Below are 13,072 nucleotides of genomic sequence, written 5' to 3' on the forward strand. Positions count from 1 at the left end.
CACACACACACACACACTCTGAAACACACACACACACACACTCTGAAACACACACACACACACACACTCTGAAACACACACACACACACACTCTGAAACACACACACACACACACTCTGAAACACACACAAACACACACACTCGACACACACACACACACACACACTCTGAAACACACACACACACACACACACACACTCTGAAACACACACACACACACACACACACACACTCTGAAACACACACACACACACACACACACTCTGAAACACACACACACACACACTCTGAAACACACACACACACACACACACACACTCTGAAACACACACACACACACACACACACACACACACTCTGAAACACACACACACACACACACACACACACACACTCTGAAACACACACACACACACACACACACACACACACTCTGAAACACACACACACACACACACACACACACACACACACTCTGAAACACACACACACACACACACACACACTCTGAAACACACACACACACACACACACACACACACACACACTCAAACACACACACACACACACACACACACACACACTCTGAAACACACACACACACACACACACACACACACTCTGAAACACACACACACACACACACACTCTGAAACACACACACACACACACTCTGAAACACACACACACTCTGAAACACACACACACTCTGAAACACACACACACAGACCCACAGACCCAGACACTGAGACCCATACACACACATACAACTTACAAATGATGACAAGTTACCAACAGTCACAATATACAGAAACACGCACATGTGAATATTTAGATAAAGCACAATACCAGACAGATTAAGACAATAAAAGCCAGATATTCTCCCTGACGCTTGTTTTGTTAGAATGATTTTCCTTTCTCATTCCAGATACATTTACCGATATTTCACCAGGCGGTGATAAATCCCTCATCGAGACTTATTCGACCCAGAACTGCCGCCTTCCATCAATCGCCTATACGGGCCGATTCTCATTGGAACCTGCTTCTGGCAACAACAGTCTTTGGCCCGAACCACTCTTCAGCCTTGTCAGTGGCATCGTCAGTATGAGCGCCCCTTGCTCAAACTCGGCTTCCTCCAGCCAGCCCATCAGCGGTCCTGCCCAGCAGAGCGACTCCACTGCAATCTACTCGGCTCCTGCAACTTTCACTAGCTCCAACTCGGATATCTTCACAGGCCAGTCTGACGGCTTCGCGAGTGCCAGTAACCCTATCCAGTACCCGTCTTACTCCAACACCAAGAACTGCAGCACTAACTTCCAGCTGCCCATGATTCCGGACTATTTGTTTTCACAGCAGGAGGAGATCACCATGAACAATACTGAACAGAAACCTTTTCAGACACTGGGGCCCAGGGCCCAACCTTCCCTCATCCCACTGTCCACCATCAAAGCCATCGCCAACCAGAGCAGCTGTCCGGAACCCAAGAACACTAACACTTACCACTCCCAACTCATCCAGCCGTCCAGGCTGAGGAAATACCCAAACAGGCCCAGCAAGACCCCTCCCCATGAGCGGCCGTACGCCTGTCCCATGGAGACTTGTGACCGTCGTTTCTCCAGGTCTGATGAACTCACTCGCCATATCCGGATCCACACTGGTCAGAAACCCTTCCAGTGCCGGATCTGCATGAGGAACTTCAGCAGAAGCGACCACCTCACCACTCACATCCGTACACACACCGGCGAGAAGCCGTTCGCTTGCGAAATCTGCGGTAGGAAATTTGCCAGAAGCGACGAGAGGAAAAGGCACACCAAGATTCACCTGAGGCAGAAGGAGAAGAAAGCAGAGAAGGCCATGTGTATCTCCAGCTCCAATACTCCGTCTGCAATCTCTTTCCCAGCTCCAATAACTAACGCATATCCCTCTGCAGTAGTCAGTACCTCCTTTGAATCCCCAGTCACTAACACATATCCCTCATCAGCGGTCAGCACTTCATTTGAATCCCCAATTACTAACTCATATCCCTCCGCACAAGTCAACACCTCCTTTGAATCCTCAGTAACTAGCACATATCCCTCTGCAATAGTCAGTACCTCCTTTGAATCCCCAGCCACTAACACATATCCCTCATCAGTGGTGAGCACCTCCTTTGAATCCTCAGTAACTAACACATATCCCTCTGCAGTAGTCAGCACCTCCTTTGAATCCCCAACCACTAACACATTTCCCTCATCAGTGGTCAGCACTTCATTTGAATCCCCAATTACTAGCACATATCCCTCTGCAATAGTGAGCACTTCTTTTGAATCCTCAGTAACTAACACATATCCCTCTGCAATAGTGAGCACTTCTTTTGAATCCTCAGTAACTAACACATATCCCTCTGCAATAGTGAGCACTTCTTTTGAATCCTCAGTAAGTAGCACATATCCCTCAACAGTAGTGAACAACACTTACCCTTCAGTGACCTCACCACCCTCTGAGATGCCATCCACTCTAACACCAAGGACAATTGAGATCTGAAGTTGTTCAGGTCTCCAATAATGGACATGTTTTATATAAATAAACTTCACGTTGCTATTGTGTACTTGTGTCAAGCCTTCCCCCACTCACTATTCTGCAGGTACTGTTCATGTGAAGATTGTTTAATGGAGTGGGGGGAAGCATTTGCATATTCCATCCTGTATATTTGGAGTTGGCAGGGCATTTGGTAAATGTTTCTATTGTGCAATGCTGTTATCAGTTCCTTCTAAACAAAACAAAATGCACTTGGAATGCAGTGAGGTGGCAGCATGTGCAGGAGATATTCTTCATTCTGTGGAGGTCACCTCAGTACTCCCATGTGGCAGAACCTGCTTGTCTTTCAGTTGGTTTTAAAGTTATAAGAAGTCGGCGTGCCTTTTACGTGTAGCTTGCTGACATGTGTGTCTGTTAGTGGATGCACTGCATCAAAGCCTTAAAGGAGAAAGGGGAAGGATGATCATTAAAGGCACTTTGTAGATGGAGGGAATATCAGAAGGAAGGGAACAAGGGAAGAAATGCCAAAAACATTTCTTTCGAATGTAAGCAAAAAATATCTAAAAGTATATTTTTGTAATCTAAGTGTAAATAGATTCAGAGCCCGGATGTTACTGTTACCTACTGAGTAGGCCTGTATTTTTTTGTATGTTCTCAACATGCATTTCACCTGGTGGATACATTTCAACGTAGTGTTTGTAAACGGAGCGCCTGACTGTTCTCGCTTCTTACACATTGGAATGCGCTTTACTGCCTATTGGATATTTGGTGTACAAATATATCCTTGAGGAAAAAAGCAAAATAAATCTTCAAAAGATTGATCTCTTAAGTTTGTTTGACTATCTCTTGGCTCCTGGTTAAAAGTCCAAACCACAGAATGCCTGCAATTGAAATACATCATGATGCAATCACACCCCAAAGAAAAATATGCACCCCACAAGCTGAGATATTCACTCCTAAACCAAACACATCCACTCCCCATGCAGCTACATTCAATCCCAAACCAAATACATCCACTCCCCATGCAGCTCCATTCACTCCCAAACCACACACATCCACTCCCCATGCAGCTACATTCACTCACAAACGCATCCATACTCATCCACTCCCCATGCAGCTCCATTCACTCCCAAACCACACACATCCACTCCCCATGCAGCTACATTCACTCACAAAACAAAAACATTCATTACCCAGTCAGAAACATTCAAACAAATTGAAATCAAAGATTGACAAAGAAAACCATAACTATCCTATCTTTCCCCTTCATGGGCCCTTGGCCGATCTATCTCCTCTTTAAAGCAGGCTTATCTCTCAGTTACAGTTTTCTCTGTCAACCATTGATTTCAGTTTGAATCAATGTTTCTAACTGGAGCATTAGCTCCCTGAATGATGAAAGAAAGAGAGAGTAAGGTGAAGCGGAAAAAGTGTGATGATGACAGATGTCAGGTGAATAATACAACTGAGAACTAAGCTGAATATAGAAGGTACAGAGGGAAATTGAAAAAACAAATAGGAAAAACAAAGAGAAAGTATGAGAAAGAACAGGCTAAGATAAAAGGGAATCCAAAGTCTTCTACAGGCATATAAATAGTGGTAAAAGGATGAGTCGGGCCAATTAGGGATCAAAATGGGGGTTTATGCATGAAGGCAGGGGGCCATGCCTGAGGTACTAAATGAATACTTTACATCTGGCATTACCAAGGAAGAAGATGCTGGCTAGGTCATGGTGAAAGGGAAGGTGGTTCTGACATTTGAATGGTTTATAATTGACAAGGTGGAAGTATGAAATGCATCACAGGATACTGAGGGAAATGAGAATGAAAATTACAGAGAAACTGACCATAATTTTCCAGTTTTCCATAAACTCAGGGGCAGTGCCAGGGGACTGGAGAATTACAGCCCTTGTTCAAAAGGGGTGTAAAGATAAGCCTAGCAACTACAGGCCAGTCAGTTTAACTTTGGGCATAGGGAAACATCTAGAAACTAATTTGAGACACAATTAATAGTCACTTGGACAATTATGGGTTAATTAAGGAATGCCAGCATGGATTTCTTAAGGGTGAAGTGTGTCTAACTAACTTGATGGAGTTTTTTGATGAGGTAACAGAGAGGGGGGGTGGGGGGGAATGTAATGTAGAGAAATGTGAAGTGATTTGTTTTTATAGGGAGAACGAGAGAGGCAATATAACCTAAATGGTACAATTCTAAAGAAGGTCGAGGAGCAAAAGGACCTGGGAGCATATGTTCACAAATCATTGAGGGTGGCAGGGCAGTTTAAGAGAGTGGTTAATGAAGCATACAGCATCCTGGGCTTTATAAGTAGGGCATAGAGCTCAAAAGCAATGAAGTTATGATAAACCTGTATAAAACATCAGTTCTAACTGGAGAAGTGTGTCCAGTTCTGGGCACAGCACCTTAGAAAGGAGGTGAAGGCATTAGAGAGAGGCAGGTGTGATGACATTAGATGCAGAAGCAGTACAGCAAGGAAAATTTGTAATTTCTTTAAAATGTCTGTGGAATGTCTAATTTGAGAACATTTGAAACAGCATTTTCATGAATTGCAAAGAGATAAATTGCAATTTTCTTGGATAGTAAGAAACATTGGTCAATGTGACCTGGTGACCCTTCACCTGGCAGCAGTATCAACAAGAAGTTAAGGAGGAGACAGTGGTGTAGTGGTATGGTCACTAGACTAGTAATCACGAGACCCAGGGTAATGCTCTGGTAACCCAGGTTTGAATCCCACCATGGCAGATGGTGAAATTTGAATTCAATACAAAAAAAACCTGGAATTAAGCCATGGATCTCTAATTCTCAAGGGCAATATATGCAGGCCTAGCCAGTGATGCTCCCATCACATGGACAAATACAAAAAAATACAGAAGCCACGTGGGTGGCAAAGAAAAGAGAGCTTCAGACCAAACACAGCTGTAATGGAGGGGAGGACAGAGAAACTGCATTCAGAAGGAGCTGTGTGTGTATGATACAGTTAAACAAGACAAAAAGATGAAGAAAGGGTTAGAGCAGGGATCAAAAATTGGACAATCTTACTGCTGAGCTTTGTTATAGCCAACCAGACTGTTTAAAGGGGATTAGTAAAAGGGAACCTGTATGACCAAGACTATCATGAAACTCACTAAGGAGGTTCTGCAGGAGTGTGCAGGAATATTCACTCCCTAGTGAGAAGCAATCACTCCCCAGTGAGAAACATTCACTTCCAAAACAGAAACATTCACCCAGGGTGAGAAGTATTTACTCGCCAAACAGAAACGTTCACTCCCCAAACAGAAACATTCACCCCAAAACAGAAATATTCACCCCCAGTGAGAAAAAGTCTCTCCCCAAACGGACATAGTCACTCCCCAAACAGACACATTCACTCCCCAAACAGAAACATTGACTCCCCAAACAGAAGTATTCACTCCCCGAAAGCAAGAGTCACTCCCCAAACAAAACATGTATTCCTCAATGACAAACATTCACCTGCTAAACAGAAACATTCGCTCTCCAAACAGAAATATTGACACCCCAAATGGACACATTCACCCACAGTGAGAAAGAGTCTCTCCCCAAACAGAAACATTCAATCCCCAAACGCACATGTTCACTCCCGAAACAGTAATGTTCACTCCCCAAATGGACACATTCACTCCACAGTGAGAAACATTAGCTCCCCAGTGAGAAAGAGTCTCTCTCCAAACAGAAACATTCACTCCCCAAATGGAAACATTCGCTCCCCAATCAGAAAAATTCACTCCCTAAACAGATACATTCATTCCCCAGACAGAAACATTCACTCTCCAAAGTGAAACATTCACTCCAAAATCGGAACCATTCACTCCACAATCAGAAACGTTCATTCCCCAATTGGAAAAATTCACTCCCCAAACAGAAACATGCACTCCCTAATGAGAATATTCATTCCCCAAATAAAATCATTCACTCCGCAAACAGATACATTCACTCCACAATGAGAAACATTCACTCCCCAAACAGTTGCATTTACTCCTTAGACAGATACAATTGACGTCTCTGTCCCATTACAATCATGACCTCGGGCAAGAGCTTTGTTGATGCAGCACAATTGACGTCTGTTGGTGTGCGGTGGGATAAGTTGCGTGGAAATTTGCTGTAATTTGAGCCTTTCATTCTTGTTGGACGTATTGAGACAAAATCCAAGTTCATGTCATTTTCCTAGAGTACACTAACTGTTCATATTTTAGTATGCACATCATCCTTTTTACACAAGATCCCTGTTAATTCATGGGGATGTTAGTCTGGAAATCAAGATAAAATCTTGTTCTTCAGTCAGTGCTGCCTCCATGACTGCAGTACTATGCCAGTACTCCTTCTCTGATTGTGCAGCGCTTCCCCAGGGCTGCCCCAGACAGTGCATCCCTCCTTCAACATTGCCCCTTTGATGGTCCAGCAGTTTACCAGTACAGTGCTTCCTAATAAGCAGCAATCCATCAGTACTGACCCTCTGACAGTGCAGCACTCCTTCAGTACTGACCCTCTGACAGTGAAGTGCTCCCTCAATACTGATCCTCTGACAGTGTAGCTCTCCCTCAGTACTGACCCTCTGACACTGTGGCACTCCCTCAGCACTGACCATTCAACAGTGTGGCACTCCCTCAGTATTGACCATACTACAGTGCAGCACTCCCAGCACTGTCCAGTAGTGCAGTGCTCCCTCAGTACTGACCCTCCGACAGTGCAGTGCCCCCTCAGTACTGACCCTTCGACAGTGCAGTGCCCCCTCAGTACTGACCCTCCGACAGTGCAGCTCTCCTACAGTACTGTCCCTCTGACAGTGCGGCGCTCCCTCGGCACTGACCCTCCAACAGTGCAGTGCTCCTTCAGTGCTGACCCTCCAAAAGTGCAGTGCTCCCTTAATACTGACCCTCCGACAGTGCAGTTCTCCTTCAGTACTGAGCCTCCGACAGTGTAGCGCTCCCTCAGTACTGACCCTCTGACAGTGCAGCACTCCCTCACTACTGACCTTTCGACAGTGCAGCAGTCCCTCACTACGGGCCCTCCAAAAATGCAGTGCTCCCTTAATTCTGATCCTCCGACAGTGCAGTGCTCCTTCAGTACTGACCCTCCGACAGTGCAGCACTCCCTCACTACTGACTCTCTGTCATTGCACTAAACCCTAAGGAGTACTCCAGTGTCTGACTAAATTTCAAGCTTGGACCTCTAGAGTGGGATTTGAATTCTGGGCCTTCAGAGATTTTGATCACCTCTATGAAACATTGCCTGTGTTTGGCTGCAGCAATGTCCTGGATATTTGCCTTTAATCCTGGATATTACAGAGCAATCCTGGAGACTTTGCCACCCTTGACAAGGTCCTTCAGTGAAAATGTGTGAGGATTTTAAAAGTGAGGTGTTTCCAGACTGGGAGCCAAGGTATTTCAAGTAAATAAGAGAATGATGATTGAACAGAACTTTCTACGTTTTTGGTCATGGACAGCAGTGAATTGGGTGAAATCAAAGAAAACAGTTCTGAAAGTCATTGTTATAGGCTACCATCTATAAAGATCAGTATTATATGAAGAAACTCTGTCAGAACCCAGGTCTTGTTTTACACTGCAGGATAAAATAGGCAGGCTTGCTGAACAGTTTCTGCATTGTCCTTCCCTTTAGCTTGTGGCTCCAATGCATGGGTCAAGAATCCAATGCTGTGAGGTGTCCATACATTAACAGCTTCAAGTTCACAACCCAGCTCCTCCATTCTCTACCCAACAGTGACATTTATCCTTTCTGAGCAGAGCCAGGCAGGGATGCTTGGCTCAAGTACAGTGAGAGACTGAATGAAGTATATCTTTGTGGGAGACTCGCTGATAGATTTTGACGGGGGCACATTTCATTCTCTCAAATGCCAATCTTATTGAACCTACTTGAGATTGTACGAAATACAACAATAAACAGTCCATGTGCTGAATGTCGGAGCATCGAGAATTTTGTTCCATTAATGTTGCCCTGAAGTGTGATGTGAATTAAAGATTTTGCAACACAGTAATACCATATGAACTTGTGTCATTAAGTTCAGCTTTTCCCTCAAGCTGTGACTGCAAGTAATATTGCACTTATTACCATTAAATGGATGGGTTTCTTTGTATAAATCAGATTTCCTCTGCCCTCTCCTTCACAACGCTTTACTCCAAAGTCCGTTTGGAACTCCTCAAATATGTCTCACCTTTTTCCTTATTTTTTCAATGCCCCCGGTCTGCAGGGTTACAGTGGTGCCATGAGTGTGGATGAGGGCATGATGTAATGGAGCATAGTTGGGTGTGTTCTGCCCCTCCAACAGTGCAATTCTTGCTCAGTGCTGATCCTCTATAAGTGTAGCACCAACACAAAACAGCCAACATTGACAGTGCAGCACTCCCGCAGTACTGACCCCCTCGGACAGTGCAGCACTCCCTTAGTACTCACCCTTTGACAGCGCAGCACTCCCTCAGTACTGACCCTCGACAGTGCAGTGTTCCTTCAGTACTGACCCTCTGACGGTGCAATGTTCCTTCAGTACTGACCCTCTGGCAGGGCAGTTCTCCCTCAGTACTGACCCTCTGACAGTTCAGTGCTTCCTCATTACTGAACCACTGACAGTGCAGCTCCTCCTCAGTACTGACCCTCCAACAGTGCAGCACTTCCTCAGTACTGATCTTCCGACAGTGCAGTGCTTCCTCAGTACAGACCCTCCGACAGTGCAGCACTACCTAAGTACTGCTCCTCTACAGTGCTATATGGAATGTCAGACTACACTATAAACTTGTTCCTGTGGAGTGGAACATAATTGTCAGACTTTCTGACTCTGAAGGAAGTTTGCTGCTTCTGAGCCACTAGATTGTAATGCTGATTAACTTAGTGACTTAGACCATTAGTCGGGACTTCGAGGGCAACTTGTCGTTTACCCAATCCTGAGTAAAGTCCAAATAATACCCGGAATTCTTGAGCTTGAAGGAGATCACACATTCAACTATTAACATTAGTTCCAGGAGGATTTCAGTCCTCTACACAATCAAACGAAGAATGATGGTGAGAGGCCATATCAGGCTTTAAGCTGAGACAAAAACAAAAAATGCTGGAAAAACTCAGCAGGTCTGACAGAATCTGTGGAGAGAGAAACAGAGTTAACGTTTCGAGTCCAGAACTTCAGAACTGGGAGCTTTAAACCGAGAGTACATTGAAAAACTGACAGCTACCTGCATTTTTATAAAACTTTTAAAATCCCCAATGTGCTTCAAAGGGGGATGATCAAACAATATCTGGCAGCAGCTAGAAGATGATAGTGGAACAGGGGGCCAAGAACCTGATCAAAGAGATTTTAATGAGGATCCTAAATGGGAAGAGGCAAAGAGCAGGAGAGGTTAGGAAAAGTATAATTTCTCAGCCTTTCCCCCAAACTCCTAGCACCCTTTGTGGATCTGCAATGGTGGATGCTGTGACGGTGGGTGGTAGGTGATATGATGAAGGCTTTTTGGATGGTTGGCAAAGCGTAAAGTTGTCAATATGGGTGGAGTGATGGTAAGTGGTGTAAGATATTTGGAGGGGGGGTGGAGAGGGGAGTGGGTTGGGGGCACCACGCCGGGAAAGGGTGCGAAGGTGCCATGTGGGCTGAGACTGAAAGTGCTCTGGTGGGTGGTATGATCCACCAAGCAATGAAGTGTGATTGTTAGTCTCACACAGGTTGCCTCTCTTGCTGCTAATTGTAGGTTTACTGTTTCTGGGAGCTGCCTGTGCACATTTCGTCTGCCATGCTTCAAAAAGCCTTCATTGGCAGGAAAACAATTTGAGACGTCCTTGGTTTGCCATCTCAGCTAACCAGGCAGGAGGGAAAGTGTTAAGTGTGTGAGACTGTCTCTGAGAAAAGCACGCTGGCTGCAGACACAAGTCACTGACTGCCAAGCTGTGCAATGGCTGCCCCTGTGGACCATGAAAACACTGCAACTACTGCTGACATCAACACTTGGCTGTTCTCCAGCCTCAGCAATCAGCACCTACATCTCCTCTCACTCTCTGCTCTTTACTCCCACGCTCTCTCTCCCCGTCTCCTCCTCTCGCAGCCTCGCGTTCACTGAAGCTGTTTGCTGTTGAGAATCGTTAACATATCCTCGGGGATTAGGTGTGTCAGCCCAAACAACACAGCCCTGCTTTTAAAATAGTTACTGTCATATGACTCCGTATTCCATGCATCAGACCAAGCGGAAATTTCCGTTTGCTCAGGAAGCTCCATATCTGGAGATTCCTGTACTCCATATAAGGAGGTTCCTGTTACCACAGATGGTGTTTCCTGCCTGTTATTGAGTGCAGCTGACACTATGCAAATCTGCTTCTTCGGAATCATCGGCTGAGACTGAGTTCAGAGAAATCTGGAGAGCCAGGGGAGTTAGAGGCTGTAATGTGGAGACTCAGATTCACTCAATAAAACCTCCTAGCTCTTTAACTGCTATTTCAGATAGGGCGCAAACAGAAGAGAACAACTCGAATGACAATGGGGAGGATGGGGGGAAGAGTGTGGGAGGGGAGGGGAGGGGTGGGAGTGGGGGCGGTTGGATGGTGGAGGGCGTTGGGAGCTGGAGGGGGGAGGTTTGAGTGGTGGGGGGCATTGGGTGGTGGAGGGTGGTTTGGAGCATAGGGGGGTTGGGTAGTGGAGTGGGGGTTTGGGCGGTGGAGGGTGTGGGGGCGATTTGGGGGTGGTGGGGGTTGGGCAGTGGGGGTGGGGGTTTGTGTGGTGGAGGGTGGGTGAGGGTTGGGCGGTAGAGGGTGGAGGTGGGGGTTTGGGGGGGTGGGGGTTTGGGCGGTGGAGGTGGGGGCGGAGATGGGCGGTGGGGTTGGGGGGTTGGGCAGTGGAGGGTGAGGGTGTGGGGGGGTTGGGCGGTGTGGGGTTGGGTGGTGAAGGGTGAGTTTGGGGGTGGGGGTTTGGGCGGTGGAGGGTGGTGGGTGTTGGGGAGGAGTTGGGTCGTGCAGGATGGGGGGTTTGGAGGGTGGGGGCGGTTGGAGGGTGGAGGGGCTTTGGGGGGAGTTGGGCTGTGGAGTGTGGGGGGGTTAGGGTGGGGTTAGGGGAGGTGGTTGGGGGAGTTGGGGGATAGAGAGGTTGGGGGTTGGTGGGTAGAGGGGGTGGGGATGGAAGGGGGGTTGGGCGGTGGGGGCGTGTTTGGGCGGTGGGGCAGTGGGGGGCGTTGGAGGGGGGTTGGGAGGCATTGGAGGGGGTGGGTAGGGGGGTTTGGAGCATGGAGCATGTTGGGCGGTGGAAGAGGGTTGGGGAAGTTGGGAGGTGGAGGGGGCATTGGGCGATGGAGGGGGTTGTTGGGCGGTGGAGGGGGAGGTTGGGTGGTGGAGGGTGGTGGGGTTTGGACGGTGGAGGGTGAGGGGGATTTGGAGGTTGGGGGTGGTAGGAGGGTGGTGGGTTGGAGGGTGGGGGGGCGGGTGGGGGGGTTTGGAGCGTGGAGCTTGTTGGGCAGTGGAAGGGAGGGGTTGGGCGGTGGAGGGGGAGGTTGGGCGGTGGAGGGGGTAGGGTTTGGATGGTGGAGGGTGAGGGGGTTTTGTAGGTTGGGAGTCAAGGGAGGGTGGAGGGTTGGAGGGTGGAGGGGCGTGGGTGGAGGGGGTTTGGAGTGTGGAGCATGTTAGGCAGTGGAGGGGGTGTTGGGCAGTGGAGAGGGGTGGGATGGAGGGTGGGGGGTGTTCGCTAGTAGAGGATGGGGTTGGGGTGGGATGTTGGGCAGTGAAGGGTGGGCATGAGGGCGGGTGTGGGGGGTTGGGCAGTGGAGGAGGGTTTGGGGGGTTGGGAGGTGGAGGGGGGCATTGGGCGGTGGAGGGGGGTGTTGGGCGGTGGAGGGGGGTGGGGTTTGGACGGTGGAGGGTGAGGGGGCTTTGGAGGTTGGGAGTCGTAGGAGGGTGGAGGCGGGCGAGTCGAGGGGGTTTGGAGCGTGGAGCATGTTGGGTGGCGGAGGGGGGGGTTGGGCGGTGGAGAGGGGTGGGATGCAGGGTGGGGGGTGTTGGCCGGTGGAGGATGGGGTTGGGGTGGGATGTTGGGCAGTGAAGGGTGGGCATGAGGGCGGGGGTGGGGGATTGGGCAGTGGAGGCTGGAGTGCGCTGGTGTGGGGTTGGGTGGGGGGGCTTGGAGGGGGCGTGTGGGAGGAGGTGGTTGGGAGGGAGGAGGGGTTGTATGGAGTGTGAGGGGGTGTTGGGAGGAGTGGGGGTGTTTGGGAGGGGAGGGGGGTGTTCAGATGGTAGTGGGAGGGGGGATTGGGAGGGTGGTTTGGAGGGATGTGGGATGGGGGGTTGGGAGGGGTGTGGGAGGGTGTTGAGAGAGGTGTGGGAAGGGGGAATTGGGAGGAGTATGGGAGTGGGGTTGGGAGGGGTGTGGGAGGTATTGGGAGGGGTGTGGGAAAGAGCTTAGGGAGGTGTGGGTGGGGGTTGTGGGTGGGGGTGTGGGGGGGTGTGGGAGGGGGTTTTGGGAGGGTGTGGGAGGGAGTGTTGGGGGGGTTGGGGGTGTGGGGGTGGCTGTGCGGGGCTATGGGGGGTTGGGTTCAAGGGGGTGAGGGAG

At 48.7% G+C, this 13,072-nt stretch overlaps 1 protein-coding gene across 1 annotated transcript in view; it reads left to right on the forward strand.

Annotated features, from left to right (window-relative positions):
• egr1 (early growth response 1) overlaps nucleotides 1–3,346 on the forward strand; it is a 7,717-nt gene extending 4,371 nt beyond the window's left edge. The window contains exon 2 of the mRNA XM_041194095.1: nucleotides 929–3,346. Within this exon, the coding sequence (XP_041050029.1) occupies nucleotides 929–2,523 (1,595 nt within the window). The 3' untranslated portion in view covers nucleotides 2,524–3,346. The remainder of the gene's footprint in view (nucleotides 1–928) is intronic.
• The last annotated feature ends 9,726 nt before the right edge of the window (nucleotides 3,347–13,072 follow it).

The sequence above is a fragment of the Carcharodon carcharias genome, chromosome 8, assembly GCF_017639515.1.
Source record: "Carcharodon carcharias isolate sCarCar2 chromosome 8, sCarCar2.pri, whole genome shotgun sequence".
NCBI classification, from domain to species: domain Eukaryota; kingdom Metazoa; phylum Chordata; class Chondrichthyes; order Lamniformes; family Lamnidae; genus Carcharodon; species Carcharodon carcharias.